Source organism: Equus caballus, chromosome 14, assembly GCF_041296265.1.
Source record: "Equus caballus isolate H_3958 breed thoroughbred chromosome 14, TB-T2T, whole genome shotgun sequence".
In the NCBI taxonomy this organism is placed as follows: domain Eukaryota; kingdom Metazoa; phylum Chordata; class Mammalia; order Perissodactyla; family Equidae; genus Equus; species Equus caballus.
The window spans coordinates 100,448,418-100,473,393 of record NC_091697.1 but is presented as its reverse complement, the minus strand read 5'-3'; the positions used below and the strand labels follow the sequence as shown (position 1 = coordinate 100,473,393).

Below are 24,976 nucleotides of genomic sequence, written 5' to 3'. Positions count from 1 at the left end.
ACACCACTGGAAAATGAGCAACTAATATAATAATTAATTTCTTGGCAAATAGAGCAAGAGGAGATTCATTTTTCTTGAAAGTGTGGAAATAAAGATTACAAAAATGATGAGAAACAGAGGCTATTTATTCAGTACTTGCTATAGCAAGAGAGTCAGCCACCATTACTTGAATTTGGCAGAAACTCAAAGGCAAGCAGAAGAATGCTTTCTGGTAAAAAAAAAAAAAAAAAAAAGGGAAAGCTTCAGGTATGCTCTGATTGGGGTTGTAGGCATGGAAAAATTGGAGGCAGGCCAACTAGAATCAGGGTGTCCTATGTAACTGGTTTGGGAGAGCATATTTGGCTTCCTCTGGTTGATCCTGAGTTGGAAGCAGGGGCCAAAATTAGGGAAGCTGGCAGTGCCTGACCAAACCCGCTCTCTGGGCTGATTGGTAAAAGAGATTGTCGTTTGGCTTCTTGAACTGGTTGCTGCAGAGGTTGTGGGTCAGAGTTCTGTTGTCATATATGGTCTGGCACTATCCCTTTCTATATTCAGTCTCTTAGAAACAATTCAAAATTTGATGCCTGAAATACTGAAAATGCGTTTAGCATAATTTGAAAGCTGAATTCTTCCCTCAGCATGCAGATCCTTTTCTCAAATCTTGTTATTCTTTTCCATCCATCCTGCGCTGGCTCTGACCCGAAGGGGCATGATAGAACAGGTGGGAGCACCTAATTCTGTAACAACTTATGAAGTTGCCCACATACAAAAGAAAAATATTGTTAGCCTGACTAAGAGGAATGAGGTCAAGTTCTGCTTTCTATGAGTGAGTGAGCTCCATAAGTGCTACAGTTAAATCACTGCTATAATGTAAGCATTTGTCTTCCCCCACTATAGTGAGAAAAATTATAACAAGAAGACACTTGTGCTGGTGCTTTAGGCACCACATTAACTTCTCAGTGACAAATTGAAAGATGGTAGAAATTTAGAAGAGGAAATCGCACCCGGGGTAATTCAGGACATCATGCTAAACACCCTGAATGGGAGGGAGTGGAGGGCTGTTCTAGCAACCAATGCCTGTAGACACAGAAGAGACCAGAACTTCAGGCAGTGACGGGCATTCTGGGGATAGAGGGATAGAGGATAGACAAGGCCAGTGTCATGGCCAAGCACGTTGACTCTACAGCCACATTGCTTGGGTACAAGTCCCAGCTCTCCCACTATATGATGTTAAATGATTAGTGTCTCTAGGTTCTTCCGTTTCCTTTGTGTATAATGAGAACAAGGCTTATGTCTATCTCATAAGGTTGTTGGGAGGATAAAATTAATTAATAGTGTAATGTTCACTTAGAAGTGCTCAACACATTGTAAGCACTATTAGGGTTTGCTGAATAAATAATACAAACAAAGGAATCACTATTATAATATTATAATAAACTATCTCTGAACATCCCTTAAAACCGTCCTTTAGGGCAAATCAACACACCTGATGGTCCCTCTCCTGAAAGGTTTTATAAGTGGTAAATGAAAGCAAATTCATACAGCCAAAGAAACATAAGCATAAATGATCTGAAGAGACTAGATGGAGGCATATACCAACATTTTATTTTTTTAGAAGAAAAGCTGAAAAACTAGGGCTGGCATAAAAACATACAGCTACTGATGTAAAAAGAAAGCAAGCCTTGTACTCTACACCACAACATCCCAAGCAACGTTATCAACATCATTAACAACAAGAGTTAACTGAGTATTTAAGGTACAGAGAGTACAGCTAGCCTTTCTCTCCTTTTTTATTGCATTTTTACCTAATTCCTTTCTCATCTTTAGCCATTAGTTCTACTCATCAATTACCTACTCTTGAGCTTGCATTCGCTGTTGGCTTGCCCACAGACTGTTAGTACTTAATCTTTAAATTATCTTATCTACATTGGAAACTCTTGATTTGTGGGGCTGTTTGACATTTATTACATTACTTTATGAAGGTACTTTAAGAACAAGATATTCATGACTAAAGACAGTCATTTAAGCCAAATCTACAGTGGATTCCTAAACTCTCAATCTGGCACCTCACTTTTTGTTGAAATCCTCCATATTCATCAAATATCCTTCCCTGACAGCTCTTCAGACAATTTTCAGATCCTGTAATAGCACTTAAATTGGATACAAGGGTATCCTTTCTCCTCAAGCATTGCCAAGCATTTGAATGATATGATCCTGTTTGCAGAAGTTGTGCTAAGTTGTATTTTTGCTACAACAAACAAGCACATTGGCACTGTTACAGTGAAAATAAAAGGTCTTTTATGTGAAAGATGAATCAATTGCGAGAGAGAAAGTTTTAACTGTTAATTAACTTTTAACTATTAATTTAAATTTTAATTGAATGCTCTATCTTTCAGCCAAGGTAGTCAGAGCATGCAAATAGTTTCTGCTTACTAAGGTCTAGTTCAATCAATATTCATCAAGCAATGATGTGAACATGTTACTGTGCAAAGGGCTAAATCTGCTCACCACAAGAAGAAGCCAATTACTCAAGAGGCAAGACAGTGACAGAGAAAGGACTTTACTAAATGATGAGCTAGCTGATTGGAAGATTGCAGACTAGTGTTCTAAAAAAATCATCTTCAGGGGGTACAGAATCTTGAAGCAGTTATATAGGACCAGTGGGCTATAGAGGAGGGGGTCAGGAATGTTGACCATCTAGTGTTGCAGACTGGGAGTCACCACACCAGGCCTTTCAGCTGGCATTGATGATGGATACCAGTATAGAATTCCTGTCCAAAGGTCTTCACCTTCCTAAGGAATTTGAAAGAACACAGTTATCTCTTTTTTGCAACTGAGTGGTGCATATGTAAGAGGGGTCAGAAAACCTACAGAGCATGCATATTTCCAAGAGGATGGTTATCAATTCACCTAAATTTGTGCAGGCTCAAGCATTCCCTCTGGGGGAAGAGAAGCAAAGGTTATAGAGAGTTATAAGATGGCTTCCCTTAGGCCAAGTCAGTTTGGCCTATAACAGAGCATGGTTCTGAGTCATGGGACCTTTTTAATTTGCTATATTCCTTGCATCTGAGACAGAATGCAGCTAAGAATAGGCTTTGATGGCTGGGAAATCATTCTAGCTCTCTTCCATGGGAGAAGAGAAACGTGTCCTTCTCCTTGACTTCTGTGCTGCCACAGTATGTCTACATATAGGGAACTGGCTACTCTCCCTCAGGTCAAAAGTCATAAAAAAGCATGTTTTGAAAGCAGTAGAAGAAGTTGTTCTGAGGTCAAAAGATTTGCCTTAAATTCAGGCTCAGCCACTAGCCAGTTACATGACCAACGATTAACTTCATATGAGTCTTGATTTCATTTGTAAAATGAAAATAACTCCTGCCTTACAAAGTTTTTGTGACAATTAAATAATATAAGGCAGTGACTTACATTTTTTTCTTTTACTGTAACCTATGAGAAGAATATATTTTTATTAGAACCCAGTATAGACATATATGACTGTGTGAGTATGCATGTCTGTATGTAAAACCCAAATAAAAGTTTCACATAATAATATTTATCCTTACTATTTGAGATGCACTCTAATACTTTTCTATTCTATACTATCCTATTCTCTTTTAGTTTTAAAAAAATGACTATGACCCACTAAATTGATTTCACAAAACATTAATGGGATGAAATTCACATTTTGGAAGACACAGACCTAATTACTTGGCTCAATAAACATTAAATTCTCTCCTTTCTTATTTTTTTCCTTCTTTCCGCTCTTTATTTTGTTCCTCTGTCTTCTGATTTCCATGGTTTTTGATGAAAAGTCCATGGTTATGCAAGTAGTTGTTCTATATGTAGTGTGATATTTTTCTCTGACTGCTTAGAAGATTTTTTTTTAGCAGTTTGCCCATGATATGGCTAAGTGGCTTTCTTCGTATTTATCCTATTTGGAAGCTTCATCACATAGTCATGATTGATCATTAACTCAGTCTCCAGTCCCTCTCCCCTTCCCGAAGGATGGAAGGTGAGTTGGAAAGTTCCAAGCTTCTAATCATACCTTGGTTTTCTGACCAGCCCCCATCCAGAAGCCCACCAAGAGTCCTCATTAGAACAAAAGACACTCCTATCACCTAGGAAATTCCAAGAGATTTAGGAGCTCTGTGTCAGGAACTGGGGTCAAAGACCAAATGTTAGAACAAAAGATGCTCCTCATGCTCTTATGACAGGAAATTCCAAGCGATCAAGGCGCTCTGTGCCAGAAACTGAAGCAAAGGCCAATATATTTTTTTCCTATTATTTCACATGCTCTATTCAATTACTAGTCAGCCCTGGTGGTCTAGTGGTTAAGATTCAGCGCTCTCACCACCGCAGCCTGGGTTCATTTCAAGTTAGGGAAGCACACCACCCACCTATTGGTTGTCGTACTGTGGCGGCTGAATGTTGCTGTGATGCTGAAAGCTCTGCCAGAAGTATTTTAAATACCAGCAGGGTCACCCATAGTGGACAGGTTTCAGCAGAGGTTCCAGACTAAGACAGACTAGAAAGAAGGACCTAGCCACCCACTTCCAAAAAATTGGCCATGAAAACCCTGTGAATAGCAGCAGAGCATTGTCTGAGATAGCCCTGGAAGATGAGAGGATGGCGCACAAAGATGGGGCAGGGTTTTGCTCTGCTGAACACAGGGTTGCTGGGAGTAGGAATTGACTAGACGGCACTAACCAAGAAGAAAAAAATTCAATTACTAAAGTGTATTTCAGAAAAAATGATATGGGGGACATTTCATAGTAACGTACATGTAAATTCATCAAGACAAAAATTCTAAATGTGTGTTCATCTAATAACAAATTATAAAGCACAATGAAGCCAAAATTGACAGAACTGAAAGAGAAAATAGACAAATACACATATTCCCCTCTCAGGATTCCATAGAACAAGTAGACAAAGTATGAGGACGAATCCAGAGGATTTGAACAGGAATATCAACTGTGTTTGGATCTACTAAGAAGCAGGTGCCAAGACTGGATTCAAAATGAAAGTGATTCTTGTGGAGAGGGAGCAGAAGGCAGGTGCCTTCAAACCATGATACTAAACCAAAAGGGAGGAAAGGAAGATTGGGTAGGAAAATGCCCAGACTACAACACAGTTCCAAGAAAGTTTCATCCAGGCCACTGGGGAGACTTCATGCCTATTGGAAGAGTCTTGCATCTCCTAAGGCAGGAATAGGCCTTGCTCATTTATGAGCTGAAAGCAGATTTTGGGAGGTCTGGCCTCAGTATGAACATGATGGTCGATCCAGGGGGGCAGTAACTGGAGTTGTCAGTCAACTATGCTCCCTGCAAGAGGAGATCTCAGTGACACATTTTCACGGCCACCGCAGTTCACTCTTCGCATCATAGCCTTACTTTTGAGAGAAGCTCCTCCAGGGCTCCCACGGATCTTACCTCCTAAGGAAGATCTTAGAAAAGGGAGGTTAGTGGTATGAGCTAAAGCCCCCATTGCTGCAGCTGGTACTCCTCCCACCGCCTCCATTATCCATTCTCAATTTCCCTCATCTTCATCTATTGCCTTGGCCCACTTTGGTGCTTTACTTTATTGTGTGAGCCAAACCGTTAGTCTTGAGGCCTTGGCAGTTACATCCTTTTTGGCCGGGATTGTTTCAAGTCCAGTTACAACAGCACAAGGGAGTACTAGGAGGTGTCCACACCTCTTCCTCCCTGTCCCATTGTGTAAAAGCAGCTCTACCTCCCCTGCTGTCAGGATTGATACCCTTTTCATAATGATGACTCCTCTTCTCACCTACCGGTCCCCAGACATAAGACTCTCCTATTCCTTTTCGAAAGTCAAAAACATTTCATAACAACTTTTTAAAATTTAAAATTGAATCAAGCCTAATTTTTTAATGTGAAGGGATACATAGCTGCTATTAATTTTAATGGAGGAAAACTTTGGTATAAATTATAGAATATCCACTGTATTTAATCTGATAATCAAGGTAGAAATGAAATAACCATCTCTCTACATTAGGAATATTTATTCTTTTTTTCTTGTATATGTAGGGAACTACACAGGGGCTTAAAATTTTATTGAAAAACAGAACATATATGAGCCTCAAAATCCTCAAAAAAAGAAAAAAGGTAAATAAAACGGCCATTTGAGGATTAAACTAGAAAAATCTGCACATAATGAAGATTAGCCATCTGTAAGACAAAATCAATGAACTGTCTGGGATCTAACACTAAACCAAAGGACTGCAAGACTGGAATCAGATGAGTCAGAAAATGAAGCCAAATTAACTACGTCTTACCCTTGCTGTAAAACACCTATGTGAAGACAAGGCAAATGGTGAGTTATCATGGAACCTAGAAAAGAGAGATGGAAGGATCTTATCTGTTGGCTAGGTCTTTCACATCATTAGGAAGCCCTACCCAGTTGCTACTAACATCCAAATCTTGTTGTTTGTTCCTATGGTGGGGATGGGGTTTGACTGACCTTCTTGCTTTGGGCCCATATGTTCAATGAGTCACTCCTCCTGGTGCTGTAGAAATACCCGGGTCAGAGATCAAGAATTAAAGAGGGGCACCATAATTAATCTTGTATTCATTCTGTAAGCATAACCTATATTTAACAATGAGTAAATCTAGTTTGAGAGATGTAATTGTGGAATTGTAAAGGCAGGATTTAAGAAGTTTTTTAAAAAAAAATTAGTTTTAGGAAACAGAGATACAGTGGAAATGCAATGAATTGATCTTGTCATTTCTTTTAAATATACATCAGCTCTCTACTTTTCAAAAACGCATTTGACTCATAGGCTATATATATCTTCAATCCAAAGATTTGGGGAAGAAATGTCATATTTTGGTATCTTCACAAATCTTTTTTTGTTTTTACAAAACTCAGTTGTTAGTATAAAAGCAGCTCTGAAAATAGAGATCTTGTTTAAATAATGCAGGTGAGGCCAAAAAGGAAGACAGGGGCTCCTGGAATGTGAAAGCTGTGCTGCTGAAGACTTGGGCGGGCACGCACAGGGCAGATGTACGGGGAGACACGCAATCTGTGATCAATCCGCAGACACGGCCTGAATCACGGGGAACTCATCAGCACTGATGAGGCGCTAACAGCATTCAGGTGCACTTCAATCAGAACTAGAGCATACCATTAAAATTAATGAAGCCCTAGAAGACTTTAATGAGTAAAGAGGGTTGGTTTGAGTCTTTTATGTATTTTATTCATTTGACGACAATTTGGTTGACAGTGCAATTACATCTCTCTCTGGTGGACTGGTAAAAGTTTTGGTTACTAGAGGTTTTAAGTTACACACACCCTCCCTGGCACATCTCTTCAACATTCACTTAAATGGCCTAATGGTTTAACTTAATTGAAAAAGAGATCAATTTATCTGCCTTTTGCCATCCCATTTTTAAAAAATAGAAACTAAACAATTGTTCTCTCTCAGATTCCCAACTTTCTCATCATACTGTTGAGATGTTGCACTTCCCTCTCTTAAGCCGCTTCCTTGTCTAAGCCAGTAAGGCCCCTGTTTTTCATCTCTTCTAGGAATATATTCATCATGAGTGTGTGGCGGGGGGCAGTCCAACCACCTCCAAATAGGGCTTTACTATGAGACTCAGCAGAATATGAAATTGGGAAGGAAAGATGAATATTTGCCAGGTGTCAATGTGTATTTTAATAATAGCCTGGCAAATAACAGAATGAAGTATTAGGCAACCATAGGGAGATTACTTGGCCATATCTCTGAGCACAGGAAAGGGATCAGACATTTTAAATCCTGGACCCAGTTAAGCTCTTGGTATCTTAGTTTTCCCCAAGTTAAATGAGCATTACTGCTCACGAGTATTAGTATATAATGAGTATTACTATTCATAACTTATTTGAGAAGCTTTAGAGCACAAGATGCTTAATAATTATTGGCTATTATTATTTAAAAAATGCTTTGTGCTCCACAAATAGCACTTTCTAAATTCAAACTGATAACTGGCTTTGTGATAAAGGGAACTTATACATGCATAACAACTTGATTCTTAATTTTAAGAACAGCTTCTTAAATAGTAAATGAAGGAAGGATGTAAAAAAGTGATCTTCAAGAGAATCAAGATGAAAATACTACCCATAAAAAAGGTTAAATATTAGTTTTCCTATTTTTTAATTGTTTTAAAACATACATAAAATTTACCACTTTAACAATTTTTAAAGATTTTTTGATTTTTCCTTTTTCTCCTAAAGCCCCCCAGTACATAGTTGTGTATTTTTAGCTGTGGGTCCTTCTAGTTGTGGCATGTGGGACGCCGCCTCAGCATGGCTTGATAAGCAGTGCCATGTCCGTGCCCAGGATTCAAACTGGCAAAAACCCAGGGCCGCCAAAGCAGAGCGCGCAAACCCAACCACTTGGCCACGGGGCCAGCCCACCACTTTAACAATTTTTACAGTTCAGTGGCACTAAGCACACTTAGACTGCTGTGAAACCATCACCACCATCCTAAATGTTTTTAAAACAAATATCCAATACAGGAAAAGCAGCAACACATATAGATCGAAGGCTGTACAGTCAGATCAGCTCTTAAAAGAAGTCCCTCCCTGTGATTTGCTCTCCTGCTCCGGGACACACTGTTTAGTTATCTAAAGCAGTGCACATCCAATGTAGCTAACGTTCTATGAAAACTTGCTAGTGATTTCCATACTGGCTGCCTTGGGCTTATCTGGCACAATTCCACCTTTTCCTTCCTTCATTTACTCCTTGGGATATCGCTGGCATCACTGTCTGTCTCCTCCACTAGATTACTGTTACTCTGGGGTATGGACCGTGCCCAGTTCATCTTCACAGGGCTCACCATCAATGCTCACATCTTCCGAATATATACTATATGACTTTGTACATTTTCCTGGTCCACAAGTGTTTCTTAAAATATTTGTGGCACTTCTTTTCCCATGATCATTTATTGTCTACACCACACTTTTTGGTGGGCTACTTTTTACCTACTATGTGGTCCTCTTAAATTAGTTCATCCTAAATCATTATGTTTTACCCAGAGACTTACAGGTAGATTATTTCTTACAGTATTTACTAAATCTGTACTAACCATTTGGCCACTTGTTTGGCCATTATGTTCACTGTCATCCTTTATAATGCAGTAGATTAAATTCTTGTGTGTGTGTGTGTGTGTGTGTGTGAGTGCACACATGTGCTTCATTTACACAAAGCATTTCACCTCATTGGAGAGGATTATTTCTTTTTTATTCACTCCTCCCCATTACCTCCTAATCTCTCTCTCCAGTTGTCTGCAACACATTCTATTGTGAAGTTTTCCAGAATCTCCCCGGAAGAATGAATTTATCTGTAATCTGTACTACTAATGTAATTCACTTCTGGCCTCACTAGAGGTTCCCCAGTCTGCATGTCCTACCCTCACAGGCTGTTGCTGCCTAATGGCAAGGACTCTGTCATTTTTATATATCTAGCATTTAACAAGGCATTGACAAATAGAAGATATCAAAAAATGCTTTTTCCTCACCTAACCCATTTTGCAGCATTTCATTTGAAACTACAGACCTCCCATTGTTCCCTTCGAAGGGACAGTCTCAGGCCCACAGCAGTTAGCATTTCTTCAGACATAAGGGGGAAGGGGTACTCATTTCAGAGAAGACAGCTTGCAAATCTTACCACTTGCATGTAATTTAGATTTAAGTATTCATTTGAAGCACTTGACACTATAACACTAAAGAGCATGGTCAGGAACTCGAACTTGAGAGACACCGGAAGAGGGCGAGGTGAGAGTCAGGCCACATCTCTTCTGTGATTAATGCTTTGAATGCTATCGTTTCTCACGTTTAAGAAAAGAATATGAAAACGAGTCAGGCTTTTTCAGGGGAGAACATAAACTTTATATAATTCCTATCCCTTATTGCTTAGCAACTTCAAGCAACTTCCACTAATGGGTTTCTCCTGTTAGGCACTTCAGATACCACTTCTGAAATAAAGCAGTATTGATTGTAACTTTGTTATTGTGTGAGAAAAATGAACAATGCAAACGAGAAAATAAAAACATAAGGCCATCTCCATGTGCATGACAGGTAACAAAACTCTCTGACTAGCAGTGTGACCTATGGCAATCACTTAACTTCTCTGACACTTCGTTTACTGACCTGTAAAACAAGAATATAGGACTTTCAAAGGTACATATTTCTATGACTCTATAAATAATTGGAAATTCTCATGTGCTATTTCAAAATTTCCATGGATTAAAAAAACTCTATAATGACTCTAAATGTAACACATACTCATTAAAGAACACTTGTAAAATGATATTTAAAGAAGAAAAAAGGAACTCATAATTCTATTACCCATGGGCCTTATTGTAACTATTCCCAAAGCAGCTAAAAAAAAAATCAGATACATTTTTAAGAAAGAAGTTGTTAGAACATCACTGGTCTGGATCTCATTTTGATTTCCAATAGTAGGCTCATTAATTTATTTTCTCTCTCTCCTGCTCTATTTTACTGTATATTCAAATGAAGTTCAGTAAGTGTCCAGAGGGTCTGAGCACTGTATTATACACAACCCTTTTCTCTAGATCTATTTTATGGGATCTACTGTAGGAACTAAAAAACTCTGTATAGTTGTTCATTGCTTCATCTCTAAAGGGTCAAATGCCAACACTTCCATTTGGCAAAATCTGGTCCCGCCATCCCTTTCAGATTCACTATCCTCTCTCCCCAATTACTCCACAGCTGAACAGGTCATTCAGAAGCTGCTCAGACTAGTGTGAGACTCAGCTAGAGGGCCGGCTCACCAGGCTGGGCCTTGGACACTCCTAGTTCTGCAGCACTTACTGGTCACTTCAGACAGACTGGCCAAACATCTCTTACTTAGAGAGAATCTGGGCAAGGATGAGGATTTAAAATTCTAAAGGCAGTGATTCCAATTCCAGGTAAGATGGAATGAGCACACTCCATCCGGTGTCTCCCACTGAATGCAGCTAAAAAGCATAATGCATAGATCAGCTATTTGAAGACTCCGAAAAGGAAATAGTACCAGGCAAACTAGGGGAGAAAATCAGAATTCAAAGTACCACTGAACCAGTGGGAAGTTTACATTCTGGATTTTATCCTGAACATTGCGGACATTATTTTGTATATATTCTGAGTTCTATTTTATTCCTCCTGAAAAAAACAATTTAAGTAGGCAATGAACTTGGTTAGACTTATGTTATAGGCTTTGTCCCTCTTTTTGTGGGTAGCAAGTCAAATCTAAGTTCATTTCTTTGAACCTCTCAAATTGTCTTGTACATGTGGGCTCAGGGGCCAGCTTGAGACTTGGTGAGGGAGTCATATACAGAAGTAGGAGAATCCTCTTTGTGGCTCTTTTCCTTCCAAAATTGCCTCCTCGCTCTCCAGGGATGGCTGTTCCATGCTTTCTTCTCTGGTTCCTCCAGCCAGAAAAATGATAGTGGGCTTTCTATTGCAGTGTTAACTACTCATGCACTTTGTGACAGTTGCCCACTCTCAGGGCAAAGAAACACATACAAAGGGACACTCACCCATGGTACTTGCTTCTTCAGATTTTGACTCTCCTCACAAGTGTCTGCTTTTATTTAGAATCCTCAGGTAGTTGTTTTTTGTATTTTGTCCAGAATTTATAGTTATCAGGATAGAAGATGGTCTTTAGAAATCGTGTATCATCATAACAAACTATTTTTGTTTGAAACAGAAAAATGTATTTCCTGTGCAAAAAATTACATTAATAATTTAAAACAATATCTGGCAATAGTCAGCTTCTTAAACCCGCTAGTATTTACATGAACATGTGTTTTATAAATCATGTTTTATATCCCTTTCTGTATTCATAATACACTTCACAATTTCCTAAAAATAAGGTACTTCAGCACTTCATAACCAAAACTTTAGCTCCTACTTAACAGTTATCCTATGGATAATACTGTTAAGAAAACAACACATTCACAGTATTTCAATGATATCTCAATGGAAAATTTAATACAAAGATACCCCCTAGAACTATAAAAGTGAATATATTCTTAAAAAGTCAAGTCTCACGTGGGCAAGGATAACTTAGTAAAGTCTGTTTTAAAGTGGCTTCAGGGGCCCACTTGGTGACGTAGCACTTAAGTTCGCATGCTCTGCTTCAGCGGCCCAGGGTTCTCTGGTTTGGATCCAGGGTGTGGGCCAACACATAACTTATCAAGCCATGCTGTGGCAGACATCCCACCTATAAAATAAAAGAAGATGGGCACGGATGTTACCTCAGGGCCAATCTTCCTCAGCAAAAAGAGGAGGATTGGCGGCAGATGTTAGCTCAGGGCTAATCTTCCTTGGAATAATAATAATAATAATAATAAAGTGGGTTCAATCAGGCAAACAATTCCCTGCAGTATTTCAAAGCAGTAGAGCTCAGACCTTGGAATTGAGATCTTGGTTAAATCCTGACTCCACCTCTCACCAGACGTGTGACCTTGGATAAGTAACTTCTGCTCTCTGAGTTTGTATCTGCATTGTAAAATGGAGAATATAATAGCTCTACCTCTCAGGATATTGGCTGGATTAATTAGGTAACAAATGTAAAGTATTACCTATAAAATGTGCAATGCAAGTTACCTATTATTAGTAGTAGTAATAATATTTTCTTATGAATCCCAAAGGATTTCTATGGCCTATTTACTCAATTACTAATCTTTATTTAATCTATTTTCACAAAAACAAATTGAGATCATGTTCCCTCACTTCCAGGAATGAACAACCTTCTACAGTTTAAAATCCAGCATAATACTAAAAGACAAGTTGAAGTTGAATGCACCCTCTAGTGGTGTAGGTTATGTGCAAGTACCTGGCTTCCACAAAAGAAAACTTCACGAAGTATCACTAGGTTGCTGCTTAGAACCTGAAGCCAGGCAGTTGAGAATACTATGGTATGAAGAGCACTATCATACATCTTTTAGGAAGCTCCCTCTCTTCCATAGCTGGAGGATTTGTCTTTTAAAACTTTCCCCACCATAAGACCTAGGATATTTGTGATATTTACCACACCCAAATCTCAATATTCCTACAGAATTGACTTTAATCTTTCCTCTTAAAGAAAATCACTTTCTTGTTTAACAAACATTGCACAGTATTTATTCTTCATTTAGTTAACACAAAACGTACTGATCACCAAGTCAATACCAGGCAATGGGGATACGATATACCATTTACAATATACACATACAATACCACATACAATATAAATATACCATATACAATATAAATATACCAGGCAATGGGGATACAGTAAACAACTTATTACACAATTCCTTATGTAATTACAAATTTGAAAAGTGCTATAAGGAAGCACAGACTGCCATGAGCGTACAGTAGGGTATTGATCCAGTTTGGCGGGGAGGAACATTGGAAGGCTGACTTGAGAATAAAATGTCAGAAGCCTTAAGAGTGAGTAGAAATTAATTAGAAAAAAAGGAGTACCACCATACAAAGAGAAGAGCATAAGTAAAGGGCTGGAGATAGCAAGGTACATGTGGCATTGGAGAAACTGAGAGAAGCTTCCTATGCATGGAGCTCAAAGAGGGGCAGACTGGGCAAGGTGGGACTAGTGAAGTAAGCAGGGACTTAACACCACGTTAAGCAGTTTGAACTTCATTCTAAGAACAATGGCAAACTTTGGAAAGATTCAAGCTGGAGAGCAACAATCTAACTTACATTTTCAAAAGTTCACTTGGCTAAGGAATGGAAAATGGGTTAGAGGGAGCGGAGCAAGAATTGATGCCCAGAACAGCTGCCAGTAATCCAAGTGAGACAGGATGAAACCTGGGACAAGGGAGGTAGCAGTAAACAAATAGATATTTAAGTGGTAAAATGGATGGCGCAGGATGATACGGACGGAAGTAGCGGTCCTGGTGAACTGAGCGAATGTGATGCCATTTTTTCCACTACGTGTAACTGGTGATGGTAGGCGTTTAGGAGGGGTTGTTGAGATAATGAGATGTCTAGGAGACTAGGGTTTTTCTGTTAACAAGAGAACTTTAGTCACCAGGTGTGATACTTCAATTGAATGCTTAACAGCACTAGGCAGGAGGCCCTTGAGGCACCGCCCTGCACCCAATAACGCCCCAGACGTCTTTTTTAGATTTCTATCACAGCGATCCACTCCCACTGCGCTAGTAATTTTAACTTACACCTGCCTGTAAACGCTTAACTCCTCTCGCTGCCAATGTCATCACATTTTCGTTCTTCCAAGTCCAGATCAAAGGTCACTTTCTCAAGGAGGACTTTCCGGGGTCTCCCACCCCACTGACGCTCGAGTTCATCTCGCCCACCGAGCTGGAGTTCCAGACAGCATGGATGAACGCTCCCCATCTTTGAGGCCCCGCCGTCCAGCGCAGCGCCCTTTAAACACCAGGGGCTCCACATTCCCTTAGCCGCAGTTACCCGTCATCCGACACCCAACGCCTCTACGGGAGCTCCCGCCAGACCCGGCTGGGCCCGCCGGAAGTGACGCGCTCTCAGGGGCGACATGCTTCCGGTCCTAAGTGCCGCCCCCGCCCCCGCCCCCGCCCCCGAGGGGGCGGGCTTCTCTGGTATGCTAACTCCGCTGCTCTGGAGGATTCCTGCGTGGTAAGAAGCCGCGCGCGGCGGGGCGGGATGGGACCCGGGGCCCCCCAGATGCCGTAAAGTTCCCTCGTTCGTTCCTGGGGACCTGGCGAGAGGGCAGAAGGGTTGGCTGCTACGTCGCCAAGAGTCTTCCGCGCCAGGTGGGGCTGGAGTGCCGGGCTACGCGGCCTGCCGCGACGGCGGCGCAGGGACCGGCCTCAGCCGGAGGGCACTGGCCGCTCGGGCCGGCACTCCAGCGGACCCGGCCGACCCGGGCTTGATACCCGGAGCTCCCCCCTTCGCACGTACTCAGGGGAAGGATAACCCGCCACCTCTTGAACGGCCCCAAGCCTCACCGTGACAGTCGCAGGGGCTGCAGTGACGCGAGTGCGCGCCGGGAGTAAAGAGCGTGCAGCGTCCACACCTATCCATCGGCCCTGCCCGTCAGCGGGTGTGGAAGGGATGCTTCCGCCGGCGGGAGCTGTGGTTTAGCCTGGTTGGTGCGGCGGCTGCTGCCCTAAAGGGGGTGCGGCTTAATAAGTGAAGATGACTTGAAACCACTGGGCTGGAGTAGCTTATCCTCTGACTAGTAAGAGAGGAAGACCCGCCGGTATCATCACGTGACTGTCAGCGCTTTTATATAGTGTTTTACTTACCAAGCTGCCGGAAAGAGTTGTAACGACAAGCTTTATGTCAAAAGACAGGAATTCTGTATATTTACTAATGTGCTGTGCACGTTGTTTGCATTAAAATGGCAGACTAATCAGGGAGATTGGAAGAAAGTAGCCCTGGGATTTAGAGAGAGGAAAATAAACGGCTAGGCCAAACTGCGGAATTTGGCAAGAGTAACTTCATTCGCTGTAGTATTACTAAGTGATTTAAATTTTGCGAAATAATTTCGTTTCTTAATGAATTGTTTTCCAATTTTAAGCAAGTATTTATATATGCGGTTTTGTTCTTTTTTACTGGTGTGGGGACTTCTGCAGTGAGGGCTAGATTTACATCAGAGACATCTATGCAGCATGTTGTAGAATTAAATAGGTATCTAAATGAAGTAGAAAGTGTTCTAATAATTAAAACTAACATTTGGGCATATGTGATATAGTGATATATAACATGTATCCTTAGTTTTTTCTTTTACGTGATGACTAACTGGTCATGCTTGTTTTAAAGATTAAGGTACCTCTGATGAAACCATGACCAGGTGGGCACGAGTTACTACCACAAATAACAAAAGACCTTTGCGTGCAACATCATGGGAGGACATGAAGAAGGGGGCCTTTGAGGGAAAAAGCCAAAATCTACCAAAGAGTAAACAACTTGAAGGCCATAGACTGTCCCTTAAAAGTGATGCACCCCAAGCAAAACACAAAAAGAACAAAAAGAAGAAGGAGTACTTAAATGAAGATGTGAATGGATTCATGGAATACCTAAGACAAAACTCACAGGTGGTTCACAATGGGGAGGTGATAGCAGCAGACAGTCAGGAAGTAAGGGAAGAAATTGCAGTTGCTTTAAAGAAAGACAGTCGTCGGGAAGGAAGACGATTAAAAAGGCAAGCAGCAAAGAAAAATGCAATGGTAAGATGATCACTTCCACCGAAATGTTACTTTATGTGTGTTGTTCATACACTCACACATACACACTTTAGCAGAGTCTGATCGCTGTTATGTACTAGATCCATAAAGCATCTTTTTGAGGGCTAGTAATAACACTAGGACTATTTTAGCATCTCCTATATGCTAGACACTTGATTAATTATCATGACAACACTACAGTGATGGTGGTATTAGTCCCAGATTACGGATAGAAAACACTGACATGCAGACAGGTTAAGTATCTTGCTGAAAGGCGCTTAGCAAGTAACAGGTGAAATTCAAACCCAAGAAAGGATGTTAATATTTGACTACTTGGAATATTGTCTGGCGCTATATAAGTATATGCGTTAATACATAGATGTCAACCTAAATGGGCTACAGTCCAGCCAAAAAAAAAGAAAAGAAAGTCAACCCAGAGTCTGGCTTCAAAACCTTTGTTCTCACCCCTGCCTTCCAAATAAGCCTTTTTCAAACAGGCTTTTTTTTTTTAAAGATCAAAGTAAGGAGGAAGGTTAAGCACAACAGATTAAATATGTGTGGTTCCCGTTATTTGGAAAGGATGTTCTTTTGTCTTTATCCATGAAAAACTGAGGCACAGGAAGGGGGTCTTAGAAGAATCACACTGGTTAGTCACAGAGCAGAGTAATAGAGGTAAAGCTCCTTGACACTCTCCCACGTCAGTGCTCCCTCCCTCCCCATGTGACGCTCAGGAATGCTGTGGGCTGCATTTCTGTGGTGCCTGGCCCTAGGTTTTAAACTGTGTCAGACACAGGAAATGAAATACTTACTATAATTCTTTCCCTTCTCTAAGTGAACTTCCCATGTACTAGCAGGATTCTCCATAAAAATCAGGATTTGTTGCCATTTCACACTTTCATTTTTTATTAGAATTACGAAATATAGAGCATTGTTTGCACCAAGCCAGGCTTGAAATGTTACAGCTTCCGTACGAATGTGGCTTCTGACTATTTGCAGGATTAGTTCCATGCACTGTCATATGTAAAGATGATTATTTAGAGATAATACTGATGAAACGTTCCTTATGGATAAATTTAGATAGAAAAGATAATCATTTCTATTTGGATCAGGATAGTTTTGTTTAAATTGTACAATTATTTTTAAAGACTTAAGTTAATTTAACTTAAAGATGACTTCATTGACACAGGCAGTGTGGTGAATTGATTACTGTTTGAAAAATCGGAATATCATGACCTTTTAAGAGAAGTTTTATGTTTGTAATTAAGGGAGAAAGACATTGTTTTTCAAAAGAAAAACAGTGCTTTATGTTAAAGCATATACTTTAAATAGTGTATGGCTTGCCTGTGACCTACCTTCAACTGATTTTCTTACTTTTTTAATACCTCATACTAGGCATCAGTTCTTAATTGCTAATAAATTGATTAAGATATAGAAATTTACCCATCTGATCTCCACAGTCCCATCTACATTAAATTTAAGGATCCTCCAAGAAATTTCTATCTGGTGAAGATTAAGTTTTAAAGGTAGAGCCTGATTAGCGAATTGTTAGGTTGCTAGAAACCACCTTGACTTCACCAAGAATCCAAGACAACTTACGTTGGTGAGCCGGTTTTTAGCAGTAGCTTTTCCTGCAGTTGGAGAATAAATGCATTTTCTTTGTTTGGACGAGCTTCATTTTAAAAGTAAAAGTTACTGAAGAATAAAGGGACTCAATCTTTTTCAAAATGTTATTAAACAGGAAAAAAGTGAGGATGTAGTTGCAATATTTGTTTCACTTTGCCTGTTGAATTCGCTTTTTTAAAAACCTGTGCTTATTTTGAAAAAAAATATTAAATGATGAACTATTTGTTAGCCAAGAAATAGATGTACCTTTTTCCAATTTAAATAAAATAGTTTAAATAGCTACCATCTTTGATTATGACTGATGTTCTCATTCATTGTAGCAAAAAATATTCTCCAGACTGCTAGGTAGTATGTAAAGCAACCAAACCATTGTTCAGTGTTTTGTTGAAGCCAAATAATTCATCTTGGAATATTCCTTTAAAATGTGTATATATTATAAAAATGAAATGTCTGTTAATTTCTGAATATTAAAGAGTATGTATTAAGGCTATAAAAACTATAAAGTATACTTCTTGGTATGAAATATATCTCATGAATTGAATCATAATTTAAATAGAATCATTTGACCCTAATTCATTTAATTAGGTGAACTTTAAAATACAAGTATTAATTTTGAGTGATAATTTTTATGGCCATTGTCTTCTCCAGAAACTCAGTTTTTCTAGTTTTTCTAGTGCAGGCACCCCATTAATGAAAGAAATAGTCCGTATTTGCTTAATGCATCTAAGCAGTTACCTCCTACAAAGCCATGTATGACTTTGTGTCTGAGATTGATGGATTTATGGATTGAGGGTTTTCAGAAGCACTGAGATTCTCTGATGAAAATGACATTTCTTATTGTTTAGAAATACTTTTTTCTACAGATAGAATATTGAGATTTCAAAAAAAGAACTAGATAACTTTAAAATGAGAAATGTTTTAAAGATATTTTTGGTAATGAGAAGTTTTTGCAGTGTGGAAACTCATGTTTTGTTTCCTCAGGTGTGTTTCCATTGTCGAAAGCCTGGCCATGGGGTTGCAGATTGCCCAGCTGCCCTTGAGAATCATGATATGGGCACTGGAATATGTTATCGGTGTGGATCCACAGAGCACGAAATAACCAAGTGCAAGGCAAAAGTAGACCCAGCTCTTGGTATGTTTTTTTCCTATCAGGTTTTGATTTGGTTAATGGGGAGGGTGGACAATAAGTAGCCAGTTGTTTTTTTTTTTTATTGCAGAGTTTGTTATGAGTGTGCCAGTTAATATTTTGAAGTGATATGAGATTAAATTTTAAATGGTATAAAAACAAATATGTTTTCTTTTCAGAGTGTTTTAAAATAATATGAATTACATGACTTGTAATGTACATAACCAACTTAACAGGAACTGTTGATCCTTACAGGTGAATTTCCTTTTGCAAAATGTTTTGTTTGTGGGGAAATGGGACACCTGTCCAGATCTTGTCCTGATAATCCCAAAGGACTCTATGCCGATGGTGAGTCCTGTTACCCTCGTATGTCAAAAATGGTGTCATTAAGTAGAGCTGTGATTTATTTTATATTCTTAATCAGTTCTTGGGTAAGCTTGAGAATTTAGCAAAACCTTTAGCAAAACCTTGAGAATTTCATTATTTTTATCAAGTGCTATTCTGTGTACTGGACTTTTTGTGTAATGTGACTTGATACATTAATATCTCAAATCAGAAAAAACTAAGGTGTATATTTTAAACTGTGCTTGCTTCAGCACCATTTGTGAGACTATAACTGTCTACTTTTAAACATAGCAGAAGCAAAGGAATTATATTTCAAGTTAATATAAGATTTAAAAGATAGTGTGGTGAATTTTATCTCAACCTAGCATACCATTTTGGGTAGAAGGGCTGGTACACACTATTCGTATTTGTAGTAATTGTTGTTTCTGAATGTTTTCCTTAGTTAATTATCTGGCACGGGACCCTGTAACTTTCTTATCTTTAGCTCAGCTAATGTATTAAGGTCCCCACAATAAAGTGGGTGATGTCTAAAGCTTTAAGGAGCAGATTGTCGTCTGTTACTGTGTCATTTGTTACTGTGATGGCTGGTATCATCAGGTTCTAGACATCTCTTGTGTCATGTCCTGGGTTTCCTTAGAGAAATGAAGTGAACAACTACAGCTTTTGGAGTCAGATCAGTTACAGCCCCGGGGCCACCACTCACTAGCTGTGGGACTTTGGCCAAGTTATTTAACTTCTCTCATCTCAGTTCCTCACCTGTAAAATGGAGATGAAAAAACTATTTCATTGACTAAGATGCACATTTTTCCCGTTTTAACATCTCTAAATTCAGAATGTATCTGACCATTGATGAGTGCCACATAATTGGCAGGGTTTGTTTTTTTTTTCTGAGAGGGGTGTAAAATAATGATACATCTTATATTCAATGTTGTCTTAGATTTGGTGACTTATGGAATTTACCTTGAAGAGTTATGAGGATTAAAATATATTATTCAAATGCTGCTTCTCTTTCGCTACAGCATCTACAATAGTAAAGAGGCCTGGGCCTGGAAAATGCTCAAAAGTGCCCTTCAGTTTTGAACTTAGGAACAGGTCATCTAATATGACTAAGGAGCAAAGATGTTTTTGGATGGTCAACTAAAATGACTAGATAGAAAAAAATGCAGCAAGGGGAGTAGATCACACAGAAGTGAGAATTCAACCAAGTTTATTTCCTATAGGGTCATTTTTCTGAGTAAGTCACTTAACACTGTGAGCATGATCATCATAATGCTTGACCATGAAGCAGTAGTGTTTGACCATTAAGTAAAGACTCATTGTAGAAACCACGTGTGTTATAATTCACAATCCTGGAATGTTGCTTAAAGCAGGCATTTTATTAGGGTTATGCTGCCTAGCAGATAGAAGGCACTAAAACAAAAGTTGGTTTCACTCCTTTCATAACTGCTCACCCCTCATCTGATCTGTACAGCAGAGCGGTGGTTCTTAACCTTTCTTGGGGTCATTTATCATTAGAGAATCTGATAAAAACTGTGGACATCCTCCTCAAAAAAACTATCTGCACACGAATTTTGCTTACGGGTTCAAGAGTTCACACACCCTTGCCTGTCTAACTATAGTTAAGAGCCAGGCTTCTCTGCAGTGGCTCTTGGAGACCGCAGAAGACAAGTGCCTTCCGTCTTCTCTGTTTTCTCTTTCCCACATCTCCCCTGAAGGCCAGCTGCTGGAAATGGTGGGTGGGTACAGTTTAGTGCTCTGTGAGGTTAAGAGGAATGGAGAATGGACTTATTAGTAGGACCCGTGGCACCTACCTGTGTTCCTGGCCCCAGGTACCCTTACAGCTGACAGGACTGTGAGAAACAAATGCAGTATGAAAGTGCTTTGAGACATTAAAAGCCCTGTGTACGTCTGAGAAATGACTTTGTTCTTTCACTAGGTGGTTGCTGCAGACTCTGTGGCTCTGTGGCACATTTTCAGAAAGATTGCCCTGAAAGTCAGAATTCAGGTGAGATCCCTGGGCCTCCATTTAGAAGGGGTGAACTTAGTATTCCTCTGAGTTTTTGCTGAATTTTGTTATTGGTAACTCATTGAGGTACTAGTGATTTTTCAAGGCAACGTGGTTTCCTGCTGCAGCGATGACTTGATCATCTCTCTGCCAGCAGCAGACACAGCACTGACTGAGCATTGGCTGTGTTCTCAGGTGGGAAAATGGCAGTAAGCCCTGGGGGACCTTGATTTTATAAAGCATCTTATTCATACACATTTTGCTAACTAATGAATTTAATAGTAGAGCCAATTCTGTTACTTAAAGAAAAGTATTGATTCAGTAAGAGCAAATAAGAAATATGAAAATAACTTTCAATATTCTTATGATTATCTTCATATTTGCTTTGTGTGTACTCAAAGGATTCAGAGGTGATTGCAAAAACTGCCAAAAATTTTAAAATTGTGTTATTCCCACAGCATCTAGCCAGTTATATTTTCTACCTAATGAAATACTACCCTTGGTCATCAAAAACTTCATAAATGTTCACCAGATCTACGGCAGATTTTTGAGGAAGTGGAGACCATTACTACGTTAGTTTCCCTAGATTAGAACAATGATGATCCTATGTGAAAGAAAGCAAGACAGAAGGATAGCCCAGTAGTGCTTTTTAGGGAAGAAAAAGCACATTTCTTTTTATTTCAAATAGTCATAGTACTATGCAAATAAGTCTGCCCATTCTTACTTGCAACCCCTAACATTTAAATTTGAAAACCAAGGGTTCTTGCTTATGCTCTTGCCTAGAAGAAGATGGTCTTTACTACATCGGAGGCAGTGAGATTGAAATGATGAAGTGGAATTTGAATTCTCCCTCCTGGGAGGATTGCCACTTCCCAAATGACAAGACTGACAAGCAGATGTTGTATAATTTCACAGGTGGAATCTTGTGCATTTAAAACTGATGCTCATAAGTCTTGCTGTTTATACACTCTTGGAATTCATTGACGATAATGATGAACTCTGGGAAAGAAAGAGCTTTCTCATCAATTTGTGCATTGCAAAGCAGTAGCTGTATTTCCCTAATTGGGATGAGAAATTGCCTGTGATACTCCAAAATCAAGGGTTATAATCAATTACAGAATTGCTCACTTTCCTTTACTGATGGAGTCTCCCCTCCTTGTGATTATTCATGTCAAAACTATTTCCTTGGCTAAACCAATACCAATCTGGGTGGATATATTTCATTACTGTTTCTTACATTCTGACTTTTCTACTTTTCTCTTCCTTTACAGATCGAACGGTCACAGTTGGTCGCTGGGCAAAAGGAATGAGTGCAGACTACGAAGAAATTTTGGATGTGCCTAAACCGCAGAAACCCAAAACAAAGATACCTAAAGTTGTTAATTTCTGATAATGATTAGTGCTATTGTTAGTTCCCGCCTCATTGTTAAGCATTCTGAACTGGGACTTCTTCACAAGTTGGAGCTGGGCTCTCCCGTGGAGGCCCACAGTGTAGATATCAGTGTGATCTGGGGCTTGTCACAGTTTCCTGATTCTTTCCATTGAGGAGTGCTTTTACCACTGTTAGGAGAAAATCGTGGAAGAAAAGTATAAGATGTTTAAACTGGATTCTCTAAAAGAACATATTTTTAACAGAGAGAACTTAGGTATAACTAAGTGGTTATATACCTGATTGTAACAATCATCTTTTTCGTAAAAACAAAATGATGCATTAATGTGAACCACCCCTAAACAAAGGGTAACTGCTTCGCATTTAGAAATGAATTTTGGGTTATATTGTTTTCTTGGTTCAAAGTATCAATTTATTATTATGTTAGAAATTTATTTATAAACTACCACAGAATCTGCTGTACTTTAAAAATATTTAATAAAAAATTTGGTATTTACTTATTTTTTGGAATACCTAATTCTGGATTGAACTAGCCCTTGTCCATTAATGTCCATTAACAATCCCTTTGGAAACACGATCTTTTTTCAATCCTAGATGAGGTTAATTTTGCTTAATTTTTGTTTTAGTTTTGACATAAAGAATTACAAATTATTGAGGGTAAAATAGTACCTCAGCTTAGCAGCTCGCTCTTTGCCCTTGATTTTCAAGCGAGAAATTCTAGCCAAGATTCAGTTTAGGTTATTTAACCAGAATGATGGTTCATAACAGATTGTAGATCAAACTGAATAGCATTTTGTTCACATGTCTTAGATGAGTCAGGGTGAGAGGCGAGTATCACCGTAATAGAGTTAGAACACTAATCAGAGACCCATTAGCTTCTTTGTTTGATTTGATGAATACATGCATACCTAATACATACATTTCACAGGGCTTAAGGCTCCCGTTGTACTGTATAACAGAGTGACTGGTGATTGTGTGTTTCATTTGGAATTTTACCTGATTGGATACATTTGTAACTAAAGGAAACAGCCGTGATTAGTTACTGATGTTTCACAAGCAAAATATTTACCAAATAAGAAACACTGTTCTCTGTTTTAATATCTGTGTAACTCAACAGTTCTAATCTTAATAGAAGCTCTTTTATTTTCAGTGAGAGAGAAAAACATGACAGAATCCTGCTCAGCATCCCAGGGCTTAAGGAAGTGAGTGTCATTTAAAAGGAATTGCACAAGTCATGCAGCTGGAAAAAGACAGCAATGCTGCCTTAGTCATTTAGTTGAAACACACCCAGATTTCTCTCAGCTGTCCTCAGGAGCAAAGGGCTCTGCACACGCGAAGACCTGTCGGCTGCAAGTTAAGTCTAGTGGTTTTTATGTCCTTGATGCAGGGATGTTAGTGTCCATTTTGTCTTCCTTGGGTTACTTTGTTTACATTTTAATGATCTATAAATTAGTGAAATCATGAGAAATAAATTGCAGGTGCTGAATGTAACATTAGAAAAGTGTATGGACACTTTGTCAAAGGAGTTCATGAGAGACAGAAGTTCTGACATCCTGAGAGATTATGTGTTGCTTGAAAGGAACAATAGGTGTGGTTATTTCTTAGTGTGAATGGCAAAAGGCGGCGGCAAACCTTTGATTTCTCCATTCATTATCTATTTCCCAAGTACCTGGCTATGTTCCCGGTACTCTTGAGCACTTGAGATTGTGGCAGTGAATGAGACAAACAGGGCCATGTGCATTCTGATGGGACTGAAGAATAGACAGGAGATTTAGGAAGGAAATATATTTAAAAAATCAGTATATCAGAAAAATAATTACAGAAAGGGATATTTTATTACATTTTTAAAGTATTTGGTTGAATCTCCTAAAACTTAGTCCTTAGCACTCTTTTCCTCCTTCAGTCCTTTGGACATTCATCTCTTCTTAGCTTACAAGCTTACTTTCACTTTTCTGTGGCCGACTCCTACATCTACAGCTAGCCCTACTGTCCCCGGCCTCGGTCCCATCTTCTCACCTGCCTGCTGGACGTTCCTACTTGGATGTTCCACTGACACCTTAAACTCATAATAGCTTTAAACAATCTCATCACTTCTCTTGAAAGAAAAAAAAAGGACTAATTTCCTTTCTTCTTGTCTCCACTTGTTTCACTACAACTATATTCCAAGCCTATTGGCTTGAATCTCAAGTTGCTCTTTTCTTGACAGTCTTCCCTCGATGCCCCCATAGTCAACGTTCTCTTGCTTCCTTCAGCTTATGGAGAGTCTTTCTACAACCGGTCTTAGAGGGATGAGCAGCTCCTTCCTCATCCCAATAATTTTTGGTTCTCTTACTCTC

General features: G+C 39.3%; 1 protein-coding gene and 1 long non-coding RNA gene across 4 annotated transcripts; one reads left to right on the top strand and one right to left on the bottom strand.

Annotated features, from left to right (window-relative positions):
- Positions 1-8,111: 8,111 nt before the first annotated feature.
- LOC138917512 (uncharacterized) lies at positions 8,112-14,488 on the bottom strand. The gene is made up of 2 exons (XR_011425696.1): positions 14,166-14,488; positions 8,112-12,202 (listed from the first exon to the last, which is right to left on the bottom strand). It is a non-coding gene; the product is annotated as an uncharacterized lncRNA (long non-coding RNA).
- Positions 14,463-23,140, top strand: ZCCHC9 (zinc finger CCHC-type containing 9). 3 transcript variants are annotated; one of them, XM_001504642.6, is made up of 6 exons: positions 14,463-14,598; positions 15,748-16,154; positions 18,756-18,906; positions 19,156-19,248; positions 21,182-21,250; positions 22,522-23,140. In XM_001504642.6, the coding sequence occupies exons 2-6, from the start codon at positions 15,771-15,773 to the stop codon at positions 22,638-22,640; spliced, it is 816 nt and encodes a 271-aa protein (XP_001504692.2). In that variant the 5' UTR covers positions 14,463-14,598; positions 15,748-15,770; the 3' UTR covers positions 22,641-23,140. The 3 variants fall into 3 exon arrangements, with proteins under 3 accessions (XP_001504692.2, XP_023473842.1, XP_005599651.1); XM_005599594.4 differs by having other exon boundaries at positions 14,587-14,735; XM_023618074.2 differs by lacking the exon at positions 21,182-21,250 and having other exon boundaries at positions 14,475-14,598.
- The last annotated feature ends 1,836 nt before the right edge of the window (positions 23,141-24,976 follow it).

Excerpts from the sequence above, each read along its gene's own strand:
- ZCCHC9 (XM_001504642.6), top strand. The coding sequence starts at position 15,771 with ATGACCAGGTGGGCACGAGTTACTACCACAAATAACAAAAGACCTTTG. Across the intron at positions 16,155-18,755 it reads CAGCAAAGAAAAATGCAATG|GTGTGTTTCCATTGTCGAAA; the intron begins GTAAGATGATCA and ends TTGTTTCCTCAG. Across the intron at positions 18,907-19,155 it reads AAAAGTAGACCCAGCTCTTG|GTGAATTTCCTTTTGCAAAA; the intron begins GTATGTTTTTTT and ends TGATCCTTACAG.